The sequence below is a fragment of the Melanaphis sacchari genome, unplaced genomic scaffold, assembly GCF_002803265.2.
Source record: "Melanaphis sacchari strain LSU unplaced genomic scaffold, SCAv2.0 Contig564_pilon_pilon, whole genome shotgun sequence".
NCBI lineage: Eukaryota > Metazoa > Arthropoda > Insecta > Hemiptera > Aphididae > Melanaphis > Melanaphis sacchari.
The window spans coordinates 1-18,961 of NW_020271393.1; the positions used below are offsets into that span (position 1 = coordinate 1).

Genomic DNA, 18,961 nt, shown 5'->3' on the forward strand with positions numbered 1-18,961 from the left:
CCAGCAATGATACTTAATTATTTTGTAATTACGAGTAGCCAATATTGTCATCTGTTCTAACAAATGAAGATAAAGATGAGGAAATATCTCCAGGTCCGACGAAGGCCAAACCTTAATAACGATTTTGTAGCTTCGTCGGATACGCAGTTTCCGATCAGCTTTATCTTTCATTTTTGTTAGACTGGATGTTGATATTTGAAACCTTTCGTAATTTGCAAAATGAAGAATTTAAATTCTCATTAGCACGGCGAATTCTCTTCCTTTTATCGTTTTCTGAATCCTGAATTTGGTTTATGTTCATCAAAGTCTACATCGGTATATTTGCGACAAATACTAGTCGAAGTCAGGTTAATATCAGAGTCTTTCACGAGATCTTCCACATTCATGATCGAGGAAGTCTTTATTGTTGCCTCTGCAACCGGAGCTGATATATTTTCATTAGTATTGAACTCAATGTTTTCAATTACTATAGGCGATTTTCCTTTCTTAAATTTGATGTCAGGAGTTTCGATTGTTGCTGTACTTTTTTAGAAACTTCTGGAGTTTGTAGTTTGACATTAGGTAAGTCAACAGATGGAATGTCGACCGAAATGTTTTCGTCGACTTTAATACCGAACTCCGAAGTGGTTTCGGTTTTATCTTTTGCTCTTGAATCCCGGAATCTTAATGTCTGACAATTCGAATTTGCTAGATTTTACATCAGCTTTGATATCGGGTATTGAAATTTCTGGCTGTTTAATCTCAGCCGTTGGTAAATGTACATCGACAGATGGTAATCCTGATTCCACGGTTATTATTTCACCCTCCACATTAGGTATTGATGGAGTTTTGATGTCAACACTCGGCACAGATACCGAAGGAAGTCCAACGGATATCGTTTCTTTTCCGTCGGCCTGTCCTTTGGCGATTTTCCTTTCTTAAATTTGATGTCAGAATTTCGATTGTTGCTGAAATTTCTTTTTTAGAATCTTCTGAGTTTGTAGTTTTGATTGAATTGTATATTGCTGGGTATTGTTGTCTCTTTCTTTTCAAGAAAATATTTAAGTTTGATTTGATATTGTTATCTTTCCAAGTTTCATCAGTATTATTATCCTTGATTTTCTATTATTTTTGATGTTGACATTTAAATCCTTTCCTCATTAGTTTACTCAAGAATGAAGGCGAGTTTTCATTTTCTTTGACGATTTATTTATGTACTTATTTTCAACAGGTTCTTGTACTTCTGATGACGGCGATCCCTCTCCTGGGTTTACTGTTGAATGATTTAACATGTTCTTCAATACCTAAAGCTGAATTATATCAAACTATCCTCTATGTATTCATTATCTTTTGTATTCAGTACTTGTTCAATATTCTTTTAAAATTCTTCGTTTGTAGTCTTGTTATATTCTTCATCTATAATGTCTTTTCCATCGACTATTTTTCGCTTTATTATTTTTTGGATTTTAGTGGTTGTTACTTTACTTTCAGTCATGAAATCGTTTTTTATTTCCTGAGAAGCATTCAATTTTTTTATTTTATCCGGATTTTTAACCACTTTGTCTAGTTCATTGTCGTCTTTGAATGTGTTTCTAATAAATTTTTCAGTCATATCATTAATGATAGGTCTATCTACTTTTTCTCCAACAACATACTCTTTTTCATTAATATTATTATCACTTAAAATTGTTTTACTTGTTTTTGTGATAGTTACACATGTATTCTCTACGTTATCGTTGGTTTCAGACAACCGTAACATATTTTCAATTTTTTCTGGATCACTAATATTTTCAACTTCTTCTTGACCATCCTTGGTTATTTTTCTCAAAATATTTTTAATGGGTTCACCAGTTTTTGGTTCATCAATAATATCTTCCATTATAATTTCTTTCCCGTCAATTACTATTATGTGTCTAACTGTTTTGCGGGAGTTTATTATTACATCGGGATCACTTATGATAATTTGTGTATCAGGTGTAATCGGAAAATTAGAATTTTGTGTATTCAGTTGATTCTTTTTTAATATTTCAACTTGATGAATCGTTTTATCGCTTGGATATTTTAATTTGTTTTGTTCAATTATCCGTGCCACTTTATCATTGATACTCGTAAGTGTAGTACTATTATCTTCCTTTATATAAGATAAGTCTTTATCTTGGGTTTTTTGATTATTATCTTTTTCATAATTTTTATTATTTTCACTATTCAATTGGTTTTCATTTTGTTGTAAAATGTTGTTATCATTACTTATACTGCTCATCCTTTTATACATTAGTAGTTTGACATTATCACTTTCAATGTCTACATTTTGTTCCGGTGTATCGCATACTATACTTTCATTGTCGATTTCACCTTGTTTTGATTTTTTCATAAATATATTTGGCATTTTAAATCGTAGAAAACCTTTAGATTTTTTCTCTTCTTTTTTTTCTGGTGATTCTGCTTTTTGTATATCATAATGTATTTTTTCAGATTGAAATTGTGTATTTACATCTATTGTTTTCTCCAATGGCTTATCAATTTCAAAACGATTTAAGTTTTCTCCAGTCTGTTCCAGAGAGCCTAATATTTTAATACTATCAACATTAATTTCAATTTTATCATTCTTATATTCATCTCGTAATGCTTGATTCATTTTCCTCACTAACTTTGGACTTCTCAAAACTTCACTATCTTTTAGCGTACTAATTGTGTTTATTTCATTCTCTCTTTCAACGTTTTTTATTATACTCGGGGCGATAGCACAATATTTTTCTTGTGACTGTAATCCTATTTTTGGGTGGTTTAATGAATAATTTAATTTTGGAATTGTCATGCTTTCTACACTAGTATTATACAAATCTTTAGGCGAATTCATGCAAGATAATTCAGTTGATATAATCGTGCTTTCAACATTGTACTTTGTGTCCTGAAAATAAAGCATTTTTGATCTACATAAATATTTATACTTTTTATTCTCATTGTTCAAAATGTAATGAACTCAATAAAATGATTTATTAATATTATGATGAATATAATATATTATGCAACTGTTATTATTTCATTATTATGTTGAATTAAGTTCTTTTATTATTCTTTAATTAGGTATTTGTTTTTAAGTAGATATATGATTTTAACAATTTACAATTAATTATATTATTATAAGGTACTCACTACTCATAAAAAAATTTAAATATTTTAAACTTATTTTTACTATAAACTTATACAATTGTAGTGTTCTTTGAATTACAGCCTCACAATAGTATATCATAAATATATATGAAAAAAATAAACAAAATATTTTATATGAAAAAAATATAAATTGAAAAATGATTTATGAAAGCAATTTTCATCACATAATATTGAAAACAATAAATTTAGGTGGCCTGGTGTGGCGCGGTGGTTGGCCTCAGTCACTAATGTGTTCTGAGGTCAAGCATCGGCCAGTGTCGCTAGTTCTCGGATGGGTGACCACCCGAGTTCTTAGTGACGAATCCATGGCACCCTCGTGTTCCAATCGTACTAACCAAACTTTCCAAATAAAACCTTATACAAAAAACCTACTGTTCTTATCCACAGCTAATGGCAGTAGTTGCCGCCGGGCTTAAATAAGATCAATGATAAAAATAAAAAAAATTTAGTTTTACCTATTAAATATTTTATGGTGGCAACAAATATTATCATCTAGTAGTTAAAATTGATACGTTATTACACTGTACCTATACAAAATCTCAATTTGTAAAAAACCCGTTTAAAAAAATATCTATTAATAATTTTTTACTGAATGAATTTTTATAGAACCTATTACACCTATTACTTTCTAAATCAAGTTGATACCTACTCAAAAATGTACCTATAATATTTGAACAATAAATATTTTCTTTTTTTAATTCCTATTAATTTAGATTTTTTTACTTTATTAAATATAATTTGATTTTTAATTTTTAAGTTTTATTACACTAGTTGTAGCTTTATAATAGCAGACAATATTTGTTATTTTAAGATAAATTATATCATAATTAAAAATTAAAAACTATGAAAATTATGGTCTCTGAATTAATGGTGGACATTTCGTTTGAATATTTTAACATCAGTAGAACATTTTGTATGCTCAATGTTCAACACAAAAGTAGTGAGTGATTAAAAAGATATTAATATGTTTAATAAAATCAACTGAATCAAATACATTTATCTAATAGCCAACTAAATAATACTGTGCATTTTTAAAAAAGTTGTGATAATAAATAAGTTAATAATTCACAGTTCAAAATTCTGTTTTATACAAAATCTACAGTTTAAATATCACATTTACACATTTATACTTGTTAAAACTATTAATATATAAAATAATTATAAAAACATACCTTTTGATTTAATTTTGTAAAGTTATCTTTAATAGTTCCAAGTTTTTCAATTATATATTGAAATTTTAAAACACGTGTCTCATATTCAACATTATCTTCGTATGTTTTAAGTTGATGTAATTTATCCTTTAATTGAATAATTTTTTCTTCAATATCATCCTAAAATAATTAAAAATGAATTATAAATCAGTCTAAAGTAAATCTATAATTTTAATAATATAATTACCACATATTTGGGACCATCATTTTCAGTTTTTAATAACCAATTTTCATAATAACATATGATATCGTCAGCATCTTTTAATTTCTTCTAAATAAATTAACATTAGTTAAAACTTTATTAAATTTATAATAAAACAATGTAAATATTAATCAATTTATATAGGTATATACTTTTTCGAGTTTAAAAACTTAACGTATGAACAATTTGTTTTATTTTCAAATAAGTCGGACTTTATAAAGAGCCTGCAAGTGACCTATTATTTTGCTCAAAAACATGTTTGACAAGAAAACTGATGCCTCATAATACAAACAAAATTAAAACACTTATTCTTACAGAGTACATTTGACTTCGATTTTCAAATTATTAAAAAATTACTGAACCATAATATTATAATACTATGATCTAAAATAATATAGCCAAATTTTACAAATCTTTGTTTTTTAAAATTAATTTTGTTCAAAGTAATGTAATCAAGAATCAGAGTATAATGGTACTTCATAAAGAATAATTATCTTTCTAGTTTAAAAAAAAAACCCAATTAAATCAGGAGACAACTCTAAGTGTTTTTACTAAAATGAATATTTTGAATGAAAAATCACGGATTTTATTTTTGGTTGACAATACCACTATCACAGTGTTTGCGATGCATACCTATACAGTATACATATTATATTATATTACGTCTTGTATACAACCTCATTCACCAATAATATTATCATTTACGACTAATACAATTCACAAATGTAACGGGCTGTAGCATCGATATTTAAATATTTATTTTATTGCACCTTATTAAATAACCATGAGCAGAACCCATAAATTATATAAAAAAATATCTACTTTAAGTTAATTGATTTACCTGAGTGACTATGTTATTTCTGTTAATTTCTAAATTCCCAAGTTTTTCAACGATGGTTCTGAGATGAACAATTAGTATTTGAAATTCTTCTATTTCTTCGTAAGATTTGTATCTAGTTATAATTTCTTTTAATTTTATGATTTTGGTACTTAAATCATATAATTCCTAGAGAAAACATAAAAGTATTTACATTATATTTAGTATGTACGTATTTCTTTATTACTTTAATTATAATATTCACTAAACAATATATTATGTAAGATTTAAGTATTTAGGCATATAATAATTAAGTATTATACTTACATCTTTATCCTCATTAGTTTCTAATTCAATTAAAATTTGTTCATATTGTTCTACACATGTTTTCAGTTCTTTGATTGCCTTAGTTTGTGATTGATCACTATCATCAGTGATTAATGAAGTGATCAAAGTTTGTGTTGAAGTTAATTCTTGTAATGCAGTATGCCCTTCATCAAATATCATAAATGGTTTCATTGCTAATTCTAATGGTATACTCTCATCGCTTAGTGCTTGTAAATGTGATTTGATAGTCTAAACATAAATACAATTTTCAAATAATTTAGACTATGTACCATGTACCTATTTTAAAGTATTATTTTTGTATTAATGAATAATTCACAAATATTATATAAATATTATATTATTTAACAAATAACAGTAGAATTCACAAAAACCATACTATTGGAGTTCTATATTTAAAATTAATGGATCAAGGGTATATTATGGTTGTAGCTTGTAAATAGAAGTTAATATTTACAATCACAAACATATCTGTTAGTATTATACATTACGTATGCCGCCACTGTATTTTTTTCAGACAAATATTAAAATATTAGTAACTATTTGAAAATATTTTCAACTTTTTAGATTTGATAATTGTTAATATTATTATGTAAAAACTATAGATATTTGATATGATCACATACATTTAATAAATATTTATTTTATTTAAATGTCATAAAAATTATTTGTTTATTTATCACAAATTTTAAGATAGAATCAATAAAAAAAAACAAGTATCTACCAATTTAATCTTTCAAATACAACTTTATGTAAAAATCAGATTTAAAAATAATTTATTGAAGAGTTCAAAACATGTCAGAATTCCTATAATATTAATTTAAATACAAGAAATGATTTTATAAAAAATCGGCAAATAGTTAAGTACAAAAAATACGAATATTAATCAAAACTATCACACAAAATAAATAAAAATTATTAAGCCCAGACAAAAACAATTTTAAAATCTACACAAACGTCAACATTCAGGTAGGTAACCTTACAGACTCGTCGTGTTCCATGTCAGTAGTTCCGTCTGATAGCCGTTGCATTTGCGTGTTTCCAAAGGGGGATAAGATAGTATTATCAATAGAACGTCTACCCGAAGAAGAATCCCTATTGAGATGGGTTTTTACCGATCCGGCACTACGTTCGAAACGGCACGTGTACTTATTTTTTTCATCAGTATTGGGGTTGGTAAATATCTGCGTGAGTTCGTTCAAATCACGAGTATCGGATTTAGATCGCGGACGATCGATAACACGGTGATGCCTGTAGTGTTTCTGGTTAACTGAACCAAATATCCCTTTTAATCGTTCATTAAGATCGAAACAACTGTCTGAGCATCTAGTGTTACCTAAGACACCGTCCAACGATCGTCGGGATTTTGAAAAGTCACCAATGTCCTCAGCAGCATTAGCTACAGTCAATAGTTCCCAGTTACCACCGCGAATCACCGGGTTACATGTGGCAGAAATTTGAGTAGCCAAGTTCTCAGATTGAAGGTTATCTTTGCTGTTCCGTCGGATTTTTACGTCTGAAACGACGATTTCCGGTTTCTTTGTCGATGACGAACTCGAGGTGTCTATTGCATGGCTTAAGGGTGTAACTGTTTCTTTGATGTTTACTGGGGATTCACCATTGGCGTCTGATTTGTTTCCGGAGTCTTTCTCACTTATATTTCGGTTCTTCCTGGAACGAGATCGTCGTTTAACGGATCTAGCACTTGGTGGTGCGAGGTTATCGTAATTTGAGTCGTCTTCCTTTGTTTGTTCATTCTCAGTAATCGCTGAAGACGACGATTTCTGCTGCGGCGATACGCGTAAAATGGTGTTTTTTTCTATATCCTTCGATTGCCATCTATCTTTCGGTGATTTACTTCTGTCTCTCATCAATAGTGGCGTTTTGAGTAAATTATTGAAACTTGACTTTCTACTCATACGTGCTCCACCCACAATGTCGATTTGCTTCAATTCCGGAGTCGGGCTCCTACTGTTCTTTCTTGATAATACACAACCGGTTTTAACGACTTCTGAATACGTGGATGTCTCACCTTTTATCCAAAATGGCGAAGAGGACCGTGATCTAATTTGTGTTTGATGCCTATCGGTTTCGGTTAAATTTAATACTATTTGGGGAGTTTTAATAATATTACGGCTTATTTGTTTCGATGGATTTTTAAGATTTTTTACGGGATCTGTACATGATGTGGATTCCAGCAAAGGATTGGAACCGATAAAATGTTTGATATGCGTTCGCACAGCATTCATTGTACAATCCAAACGTTGCCGATATGATTCCAGTGCGTTTCGAACGTCCTGCATGACCGAATAAATGCCTTTAGAAACTAATTTTTTTTTTTTTAATAGCTTAAATAGAAATTTGGAATGAATACGAAGGTATATAAATAAATGCATTTAACTATCAAATTAATTTAGTAGAGGATCGGATATCGGGGAGCCTCGTTGAATGATCAGTTTGATTCGTTCATTTCTTGAATTAATCTTGCTTTGCAACACTCGTATTTGTTCTTGGAACGCCTGCAATGTTCCAATCAATGGAACGATTTTTTTTTTAATGTTTTCATTCAGAAGAGTATTATTTTTTTTTTTAAATTTATGTGTCCAAAATGTCTTATAAATTATTAAAAAAAAATCTTAGTACATTATAACTGAAGCTTACACTTAAATTAATTATTACTTTATACTTAGACTTCATTCAGTCATTACTAAGTAATTTATATGCACAATAAAATGTATAATCTCTATTTTATGTCAATTCCTTCTTGCTAATAATCATTTATAATGTTGTAAAAATAAACTAATACGATTATCTACACACAAGTTTGCAATTGTATTACTTTACAGTTTACAACATGTCTACTTCAGTAGTATGTATACATAACATAAAATATCTCTCACTGTTGATTTATTTCAAATAGTAAAATTACTAATTTTTTTAATTTAAATTTATTAGAGTAAGTAGATACTTACGGTTTGTTCTTGCACAGCCTTTTGTCTATCATGAGGTAAATATGTTGGACTTTGTGTCAGTCTTAATTGTTGCTCAGCAGTAATGACTTTTTGCCGCAAATTTTGTATTTCCTTAATTATAAAAAATTAAATAACAGTTAATATTGTATTTTTAATTTTTAATAGTATTATTTTAATTTTAATATGTATAAATGTATTACATGTTGATATTTATCAAGTTGTGAAAGACTTTCTTCCAAATTATGTGCTTGCTTTTCCACAGTTTTGAACAATTTATCTAGCTGAGACAAACTGTCTTTAGCTAAATGTTCAATGTTTTCACTGCCACCAAAACCAGCTCGGAAATGAATCTAAAATTCAATATTAATATAAAACATACTACAAAATATTGTATAAAATAATATTTTATCTTGAAAATATCTAATTTTTATTTTATAAAATATTTAAAATTCAAATTCACAAATCTGATTTTAAATTTTAAATTATTATTTTTGTATTATACAAAGTCAAAACAATAATTATTACGTACAATAAATTGCTTAAAACTAATTTATAAAAAAAATTATATGTTTCTTTGTTTTAATCATTATAATCAAAAAATTTAGGTTATAAAAAATATTCTATTTATATTTTATCTTCATGTATTTAAACATTAATGGATTTTAATACAATATAAGTAAAAAGCTACCTAAGCTAAAAATTGTCATAAGTGGTTTAGATAAAAATAATAATTGAAAAAATTGAAATTATCTATAGTATTTATAAATTCTTACTACACTTATTAATTAAAATACTGAATATAACATAAATGGCATAAAATATTAAACAGTTAAATTGTTATCATTATCCAAAAATAAAAGATTATTATTTAGAATAAAAAAATATTATAATTTCTAATTGTGTATTTGTGTAGTATAAACTTGTAACTCATAAGTATATAAAATATTCAATTTAATATAACTATGTTAATTAATGTTAACAAATTATATTAGATACTATTCATATGTGTGTCAACATAATATAATATAACAGTTTCTCATAATATGATAATTGTATATTTTCAATAATATTATGTGATATCTAATTATTCATAATAAAAATTATTATATTTTACAGTTTTTTTTTTTTAAAATACATTTCAATTTTAAAATGTTTTCTCATAAACTTCTTCATACAAACAAATAGTTAATAGTGACATTATTTTCTTAAAAAAATAAAAATAAATACCTAATAATGCATTTTATAACTTTAAATGTAACGAGTTACAAATCAACTGCTCCAACAAAAAAGGTAGTACGTATCTCGATTTTTTTTTCAATTCTAAATTATTATTACTATTGACAGTGAATTTTTTCTTGTATTGTCCACAAAAATGGTCATATCTATAGCCATCCAAAGAAATTAGAATTTTTAATTCTACCAATAACCAAATTTTTGGAAATTTATGTTTTAAAATAGAATAACATTTTAAATTTCAATATTTATTTTATTTATACTGAAAGGTTAGAAAATATCAAGATACTATCCTTTTTTATTGGGGCAGTTAAAATATCCAATGTAGTACTTGTATTGCAACTAGACACAATTTTAGTACCTATATATTATTATAGGTAGTAATTTATAATTTATTTACTTGAATTCACTTACACCTAATTAAGTGTCATTACCATTTCTGTTTAAATGTTTATATTCTTAAATTATTATTCATTATAAGTAAAAATTATTCTTCAAAATTATATTATGTAAATTTTTTTTAAGATAAAATGTGTATAAATTGAATTAAAATTGAATTTAAAAAATACTGTTCTCAAACACTGTGAGAAAGTAATATTATATGTATTAACTATTTTTTTAATCATCATTTTTAGATCATTTTTGTGTTTTTGTTTATTAGTTTTTACTTTACTTTTACAATTTTTTTCAATACAAATAATTGAAAACCACCAAAGAGTTCAATAATTACATTTTTAGATTATATTTTACATTATTCAATATTTTGTAATATATATAATTAAATGTCAATAGTTTTTTTTTATTTGTCATTAAAATGTTAAAATATAATGATATAACTAATAAAGTATTAATCCTTAAATAATTTTTAATCTATTTATTTATATATACTCAATAGGGATGGAGGCATATGAGAACCATTTTTTTATTTTTAGTATCGTTTAAATGAAAAAAATATGATAACTGTTGCAACTGCACTATACTTTAGATTTACAATATTGAAGATTCTTAATGAAAAGTTCACAATAAAAATTTACTAAAAAGCAGATATAGAAAAGTTGCACAAAAAACTCCAGTAACACTAAAGCATTGAATAGCTAAAATACTCAGCCTATAACTTAATTATTTAAAAAAAAAAAATAAATGTTATTTTTAATTTTATTGATTTTATAAAGATTAAAGAACTTAAATACAAATATACAATATTATAAAATGAATAAAATTATGTTACAGATAATATAATACAAAACAGTGTCTAACCTGCAATTTTTCAGTAGACAATGTAATTTTTTTTCTTTGTATTGTTATATCAGCCAACATCTTTTCCCTCAGATCATGCTGTTCACGTAGTGTTCGTTTTTTGTTAGCAGCTGATTCAATAGCATTTTGAGACTTTTCGATAAATAACTTAACTTCTTTTAATTTCCTTTCAAATTGTTCCCATTCTTCACATGTCTCGTGCAATAAAGCATTCTGTAAAATTATAATTTATACATTAATTGAAATTACTTGAAAAAAATTTTGTACCTTTTCTGAAAGCTTTCCCTCTACATCATTTTTAGCATTATTAGCTTCTTCTAATTTTTCAGGCAAATGTCCAACATCTGTTGACAAAGCAATGATTTCCAATTCTTTGCTCATTTCAGCTAGATGTTTGCTTTGTTGTTTACTTGATTTCACAGCAGCCTGTTAAGACATAACAAATTATAAAATGTTTATAAAGTATAACAAAATATAAAATTGCTATATCACCGAAAATTCATGAGATTTTTGTTTTACTACTTCGAGTGAACTTAGAGTTATTGGTTCTTCCAAATAATTTGTTTTACTTTGGCACCAGGCCATCACCAAGTCATAAACAGATAAGAATTTTTGCCAGGCATCCAAAGTGTCACCAATCTAAATAAAAATTGTCAATTTAACAGATCAAAGAATCTTATAACATGTAAAACACTAGTGTTATTATTTTTAAATTAAAAATATGTTTTTATATTTTAAATATACACTTAATTAAAGGTATCTATTTTCTAGTGTCTACTTTGAATCACACATTTTATTACATAAACCTTATTTTTGTTTTTATTTATAGTATATTATTATCTTGATTTATTGTTTTTATTATTAACTGTATTATTATTATTATTATGATTTATTTTAGTTTTTTCTTATTATTGTTGAGTTTAATACGTATAAAAGAATCGCATTTAAATTTATAAAAATTATTTATTTATATAATATATAATACCTTTATAAGTTTTTGAAAAGCGTTTATAGGTACCTATCATAAAATATTTTAACAAAAATCTGGACAGCGTACGTAATAAAAAATCTAACAGTTTTTCCTATGTATAATTTATTTTAATTTTTTAATAAATACAATTATTAATGATTTCTATGTATGTTTTAACTTACTTGATTACGTTTCTCGTCCAACCAAATTTTCACTTGACTCATTTTTCCTACTAATGATTCAATCGTTTTCGGAATCATTTCTTTTTCTTCTTCATCTTTTGTTTTTTCGACGATCTCATTACCATGTTTAATAGCTTTATTTAGTTTATCATTAATTGCACTTATTTCATCTTCAATACTCTAAAAATTTAAACAAAAGACTATTATCATTTACTACATATAAAACAAATTTTAATTATTAGTTAGGTACCAGCTAATTTAAGTAATCGTATTTTTTAAAATAGTATTATAATTCGATACGAAATAAATAGTAAATAATAAAAAAAAAACACAGATAAACTTGAGTTTAAAACAATAATTATTGTTTTTGAATTTATTTTATTTGAATATTATAATTGAATCGTTATACTTATTAAAATATATGCATATTTATTATCATTTTGCTAAAATTAACAAAAAAAATGCAGTTTTCAACAATTTATGGTCAATAGAAAATACTAATATAATTTTAACACACTTTGTTAAATAGCTTTATTACACGGGTAACTAATTTTAAATATAAATTAATTTAAATTTTATTTAAATTCGAAAAATATTTAATGCAGTTGTTGTATTATTTTCAAGTATATAAAAAAATTACATCTATAAATTATCCTGTAATTAGTTCATTTTCTAAATGAAATATTCAATGGTATAATTTTAAGTATGATAAAATTACAAAATAATTAAATATTCATTATTATTTTTTTTTTTTTTATATCATATTTAAAAAAAAAACTTTTATTCTTTTATTATGTTAATTTAAAAATAATTTATCCTTATTTAATAGTTATATGTATGTATTTATGTATGGTAATTCAATAAAATATAGTAATTAATAGGTATAACCACTAGCATACATCCAAATACGCTAGAAACATGTAACTTATTTAACACTAAAAAATTAAAAAAAAACTCTATATGATCTGTATATCCTAAGGTGAAGCAACGCCTGCAGAATATTCCCGTAAACTAAATAATAAATAATTTAACTTATAACGCCCGATCAGGAGAATTAAAAAAAAAAAAATGCTATATAAATTTGATCTTACCAATAATGGTTCCAAATTAATTTAAGAAAGCTTTTGGATATCTATTAACTGTTTGATACATACTTACAACAATGAATAAATAACAGAGTCATTCAGGGGTAGGTACTGAAGCTTTCAAAAGCTGAGAAAAAATCAAAGCGTATCCCTTGGATGCCATTGATTAAAAAAAGCCATCTCAATTCTCATTCTTAATTATTTTAAATTGTTGTAAAACTAACAATGCAAATTATCAATTTAATAACACTGTGGTAAGTACAGTCGAATTTGCTTTTTATGATATCGTGTATAACGATATTCCAGGTAAAACGATTCCAAGCAATGTATTTGGTTGGTTTTTTTATCTTATGTATAGTACTTTTAGTCATATATAACGATATCGATCACAACGATAATCCGGATATATTGATGTTATTTTAAAATAAAAATGGGTTTTTATATTCGTTTATACTCTATAGCAATTAAAAATACGTGCACAAACAGTAAATTTGATTTTGTTCGAAGCAATAATTGTATATTGTATATACTGTATACGACATACTTATTTAAAGTACCGTCTATTTCGGAAATTTATTTTTATATTGATCTGATGTGTACTTTTGGTTTTGGTAAACAGCAATATAAATACACCAGAAGTATCAATAACATTAAGAAATATTTCTAATTTTGTTAAAAAATCTTATTCAAATTATAAACAAAGCACTAAAATAGATAATTTTTCAAACAAATCGAAAACATATATTGTGTACTTTAATTAAAAATTATAAATACCTTTAATTTTAAAATATGTAATCTTAAATAAAATTATTCAGTAAATAATGTGTTAAATAAATCAATTTTTCAAAAAAATCAAGTTACTTTTTAAAATCCAGATGATACAACGAAGTTTGTTTATAACGATCAGATTCTCTAGATCCCTCGAAGATCGTTATAAGCGAATTTGACTGTAGCTAGAATTAAGGTATAACTAATATCCTAATGAGACTCTTACAAAAAGTATAAGTTATATTAATAATATTTTTCAACAAACTAAATGTATAATGTTAACTTTTCCACTATAAGTTTTTATTTTAATCTATTATTTTAAAATATCTTGACTAAAATATCAATCTTTGTTAAATTTATTATGCTTAGATCGTAAACATTTTGACTACCTTTATTCAGCAAAAAAATGTTCTCAAAATAATAAATTAAATTTATGCTTTTGAATATTATGTATTATAATGTCAAATACAGGCGTAAACATAGGAAAAAATTGTGAAGGGGGGGGGGGGGGGAAATTTTTTTTCATAAATATCATAGGTACCTACTATTCATATTTTATTTATTTTGGGTACTTATTATATTATTAATATTACAATATTATTATAATATCATTTTATAACTAATAATTTTTTATTTTAATTTATTAATTTGTAGGTCAGGTAATTTATTTTTTGTCCCTGATATTTCGGAGAGGGGGATAAATACCCCCTCCCCTGCGTTCGCGCCTGGTCAAACATATTAAATTGTTTAACGGATTTAAAATCAAGCGAACAAATAGTCATGAATTAAGACATTCAATATTATCTTTATTTTTTTAAAACCGGATTTTATTAACGGGAGTGAAGGATATTAAACCCTGTTACAAAAGCTCCTGCTCTACTTAAGTTAATTAAACACTTGAATTTGTCTAAACACTCAAATTTCCACCAAAACATAAAACTAAAAGATAAAATAAAACCATTTGAACGCAATTCCATTATTAGAAATCACCGTCCCCCGGCAAATTGTTGAGTGTTATCATGATACATTAATGTAAAATATAAAAAATGATCAAGTAAAGCATAGCCCATAGGTACTATCAATATTATGCTCATTTACTATAAATCGATAATTTAATAAACAGATGTGATTACCAGTTTGAGAAATATAAACATCTGATTAACTAATATTATTTAATAAAAAATAATTAGGTAAATAAAATTAATTATTAGTTATACCTATATAAATTTAAAAAAAAAAAAAAAATTCTATAATGTTATAAAACTACTTACAGATTTTATTTAAGTTATAAGTTATAACTATACATTATTTATTAATGACGAACTCCTTTTGAATGATATATTTAAACTAGCTTTATAGTTGAGTGTATAATATTGTTTTTATAAATCGTTATAAATATTTGAAAATGAGTAAAACAATTTATTTAAGAAATGATAAGAATATAACTTTCGAAACAATCGAAACCGTATTATATAAATGTATGTAGAATAATATTATTATTTAAGTCGTACCTGTATATGTTCTTTGATTTTTTTTGGTTCATTGCCTCGATCTTGAACCTTCACTTCAGCCTCCTGAAGCCATCTCTGTACATCGTCTACATACTTCACATACTCAGTCCGAACGGTTTTGGCCCGTTTTAGACCTCTACTGTTTGAATCCATCAAGCTCGTCAATTCTTCGGAGACGAGCTCCAACGGATTGAACTGAAAACGCAATTTCGATTAACGAAACAATAAAAAACGAGTATTCTACCACAAACAAAACAATGAAATTATAAATATTTTTTTTTTTTTAAACTACCACAATAAATGAGCTACAATGTGGTATTATAATTAGTTATATTTATTAATTTATAAAAATTTCTTCAACTTTTAATTTATTTGTAGGTAATAACTGTGTAAATATACAAATTACGATTATATTTTTTAAATAATTGTTAAAATATTAATTATTTATATAAATATATTATTTTTTTAACACAACATAACATAGTAAATAGGTTAAGTAAAAACAATATTAAATTTTAATAAACTAGTAGTATTTTCGTACAACAGTTGAGTGGCACAGAATTCGTGCTTGCTATAAACAAATCGCAACAACTATAGTAGAACGGACGAACGTTTAACCGGACTGACGACGAATTACGGTTTTTAGTTGCGCATGGATGCTGTACAAACAGGTTTTATGCACATGAAGAATAATATTAGTCATCATAACAACAGTAAAGGACGTTTTATTTATAAGTCTTCGGTAATATATAAACACATTTGAGACGGTCCGTATATCAAACGAACCAAACCTAAAAGATATAATTTTCGAATGTTTGACCTCCGATTGTATAATTTTATTGACGGGCCAATCAAAACTATACAAGAAACCGACAGTATTATACCGTTCACTCACACTTAAGACGTTATTATTTTTACTTTTTACCATTCATTATTATAATACTTATTTTATTTTATTCAAACAACACATTTAGTGTCTGTATGACTGTATCCTACTACCTACTTATTAAAAGATGTATACTGTTTAACGATCGATTGACATTTTTTTTTTTTTTTATGAAGCACAACTAATAAAAATATATCACTTAGTACCTATAGATTGGTATTTTTATTGTCAACAATCAAAATGTCGATTGACGTTTATGTAAGTTATATAGCATCGAGCAAAATTATTAATTTTTTTCATAGTCATATTATTTGTACTCGTTATTTATTATTTACATATAATTAAAATAGAATTATAAGAAAACGATTGAGTAAATAATTAATATTACCTTAAAATATATCTGCATACCTATGCAGGTTAGCCGTATATATTATTAGTTTTCACAATAATGAAAAAAAAATCACATTATTAATGTACGAAGATTACCAGGTGGGTAGTGGGTAGGAAGGTAGGAATCTATTGGTCCTATCTTGCTATCTACGGCATAATATAATTTATTAGCCTGCAAAATGCATAAATTATAATGGATTGGTACTTAGAATTTTTAAGATATGCAGTGGGATCGATATTTAGTTTCATTACATCATTTATACTTAAAATATAATAATGTGAAATATGTTTCTGAAAAATATATAAGTATATATTATTATATATTATTATAATACTAGAAAATATTTGTACAGGTATAATTAATGATACTTGGCAACAGTGCGTTCCTGAAATATGTTATTTGTTTTCCGGGAAATATCGATTATATTGTCGAAACCATCAACAATTATCAAAGGCCATACATGATTTAATATGTTATTTATTTATTTAATAAGAATTATTGATCGTATTTTTAATAAGATGGTTTTTAATAGATGATTTTATAATGTTTATGAAAATATTGTATGTTTTTTGTCTTTTATAATAAAACTACATACCCAAAATTATCGATATTAGTTTTCATATAGAAAAATTATTTAATTGAGTTAAAATTAAAATTAATTACATACGAGTATATCTAATATTATGTTTTACGTATACCTAATTGAAATTCATAAATTATTATGTTTGTGTGTTCTGCTTTGCACTTAATGTTTCGTAATAATATGCAATAAAAACTATAGAGTGCACGTCAAAGGGACAGAATAAAGAACAATAATTATGATTTATAATCATTATCACGCGGGATTCCATTATTGAAAAACTAGAAAACGTAGTTAATTTTAAGCAATGACAAAAACCGTCTGCTATTTAATATCTTACTCGTTATATTGATAACCACATGTACCTACATTCAATTATTTAGCAATTTTCGCACACAGACTTGTTTTTTGTCTGATTATTGTTATCATTAATTTATAATAGAATCTGAATTAAATTATGGGCGATATAATATTTTCTTTAAATTGTTCATAGTTATTCTTATTTTTATTTTAAAAAATACGTATACATACATAATGAAAAAAAAAATCTTCTGAAAAAATTTAATATTATAGGTAGGTACTATAATAGTTTAAAACAGAGATTTCCAAACTTTTTTTACGGAGAGCCAAATTTAAGATATGCTTTGACATCAGGGGCCAAAATTGTTAAACATTTTTTGTAGAAAATTAATAAATCAAAAATAATGAAAACTAGTATATTATTATTAAAACATAAATTAGCTTGGCGGGCCGGAATTGGTCTTTAGGTTGGAGACCCCTGATTTAGAAACTTTAAAATATCATATAAAAAATTCAAAAGAAATATTAAATTAAAATTATCATTATTATCAAACACAAATTAAAATAATAATAATAAGTATTTTAATCGAAGATTGCTTTAATTACATTATATAATATGCTTCAATGACTACTAACCAAATTCTTTTTAATTAATAGCCTTTTTATTTTAGTTCTGAGAATATAAATTACAATATCTCTAATAATACTAATTATTCGAAATTAATATAAATAAATAAAACGATAAATTTAATTTAATATTTTAATTGAGAAAATATATGATACTTATAGTGATATTAAAATAAATTTAACTCTATTCACATAATATTTTATAATTAAATAACTTGCAGTAGTTGAGAAATTATTATTTTGTTTTCTACAATTTAATTAAAACCTTGATGCATATTATAATAACCGGTCTGTGTTATTTATTTTTTAAATAAATAGAATATTAACTATATATTGTGTACTGATTAAAAATTATTTGGCACTTGACTTTTATAAAGATTCTGTTTCTACTAAATAATAGTATAAAGAAGCAAGAAAATATATCAAAATAATTGCTACAAATACTCGTTTGATTGACTTAATATATTTGAAGGT

The 18,961-nt window shown here is 25.3% G+C and overlaps 2 protein-coding genes across 2 annotated transcripts in view; both read right to left on the bottom strand.

Moving 5' to 3' along the window:
- Positions 1 to 1,357: 1,357 nt before the first annotated feature.
- Positions 1,358 to 8,125, bottom strand: LOC112599885 (probable E3 ubiquitin-protein ligase bre1). Its single transcript, XM_025346959.1, has 6 exons — positions 6,709 to 8,125; positions 5,708 to 5,956; positions 5,405 to 5,569; positions 4,549 to 4,632; positions 4,323 to 4,481; positions 1,358 to 2,887 (listed from the first exon to the last, which is right to left on the bottom strand). Exons 1-6 carry the CDS (start codon positions 8,119 to 8,121, stop codon positions 1,358 to 1,360), a joined length of 3,600 nt encoding a protein of 1,199 aa, XP_025202744.1. The 5' UTR covers positions 8,122 to 8,125.
- The window catches only part of LOC112599890 (nesprin-1-like), a 76,356-nt gene continuing 65,519 nt past the window's right edge, over positions 8,125 to 18,961 (bottom strand). Inside the window, 8 exon segments of the mRNA XM_025347014.1 lie at positions 8,125 to 8,244; positions 8,698 to 8,808; positions 8,898 to 9,047; positions 11,188 to 11,400; positions 11,455 to 11,613; positions 11,680 to 11,826; positions 12,340 to 12,519; positions 15,704 to 15,898. Coding sequence (XP_025202799.1) covers positions 8,134 to 8,244; positions 8,698 to 8,808; positions 8,898 to 9,047; positions 11,188 to 11,400; positions 11,455 to 11,613; positions 11,680 to 11,826; positions 12,340 to 12,519; positions 15,704 to 15,898 — 1,266 coding nt within the window. The 3' untranslated portion in view covers positions 8,125 to 8,133.

Coding starts and splice junctions, on each gene's coding strand:
- LOC112599885 (XM_025346959.1), bottom strand. CDS start 8,121: ATGCATTTATTTATATACCTTCGTATTCATTCCAAATTTCTATTTAAG. Junction 5,957..6,708: donor ACATGGAACACGACGAGTCT/GTAAGGTTACCT, acceptor ATTTATGTTTAG/ACTATCAAATCACATTTACA. Junction 4,633..5,404: donor GAAATAACATAGTCACTCAG/GTAAATCAATTA, acceptor TAATTTATTTAG/AAGAAATTAAAAGATGCTGA.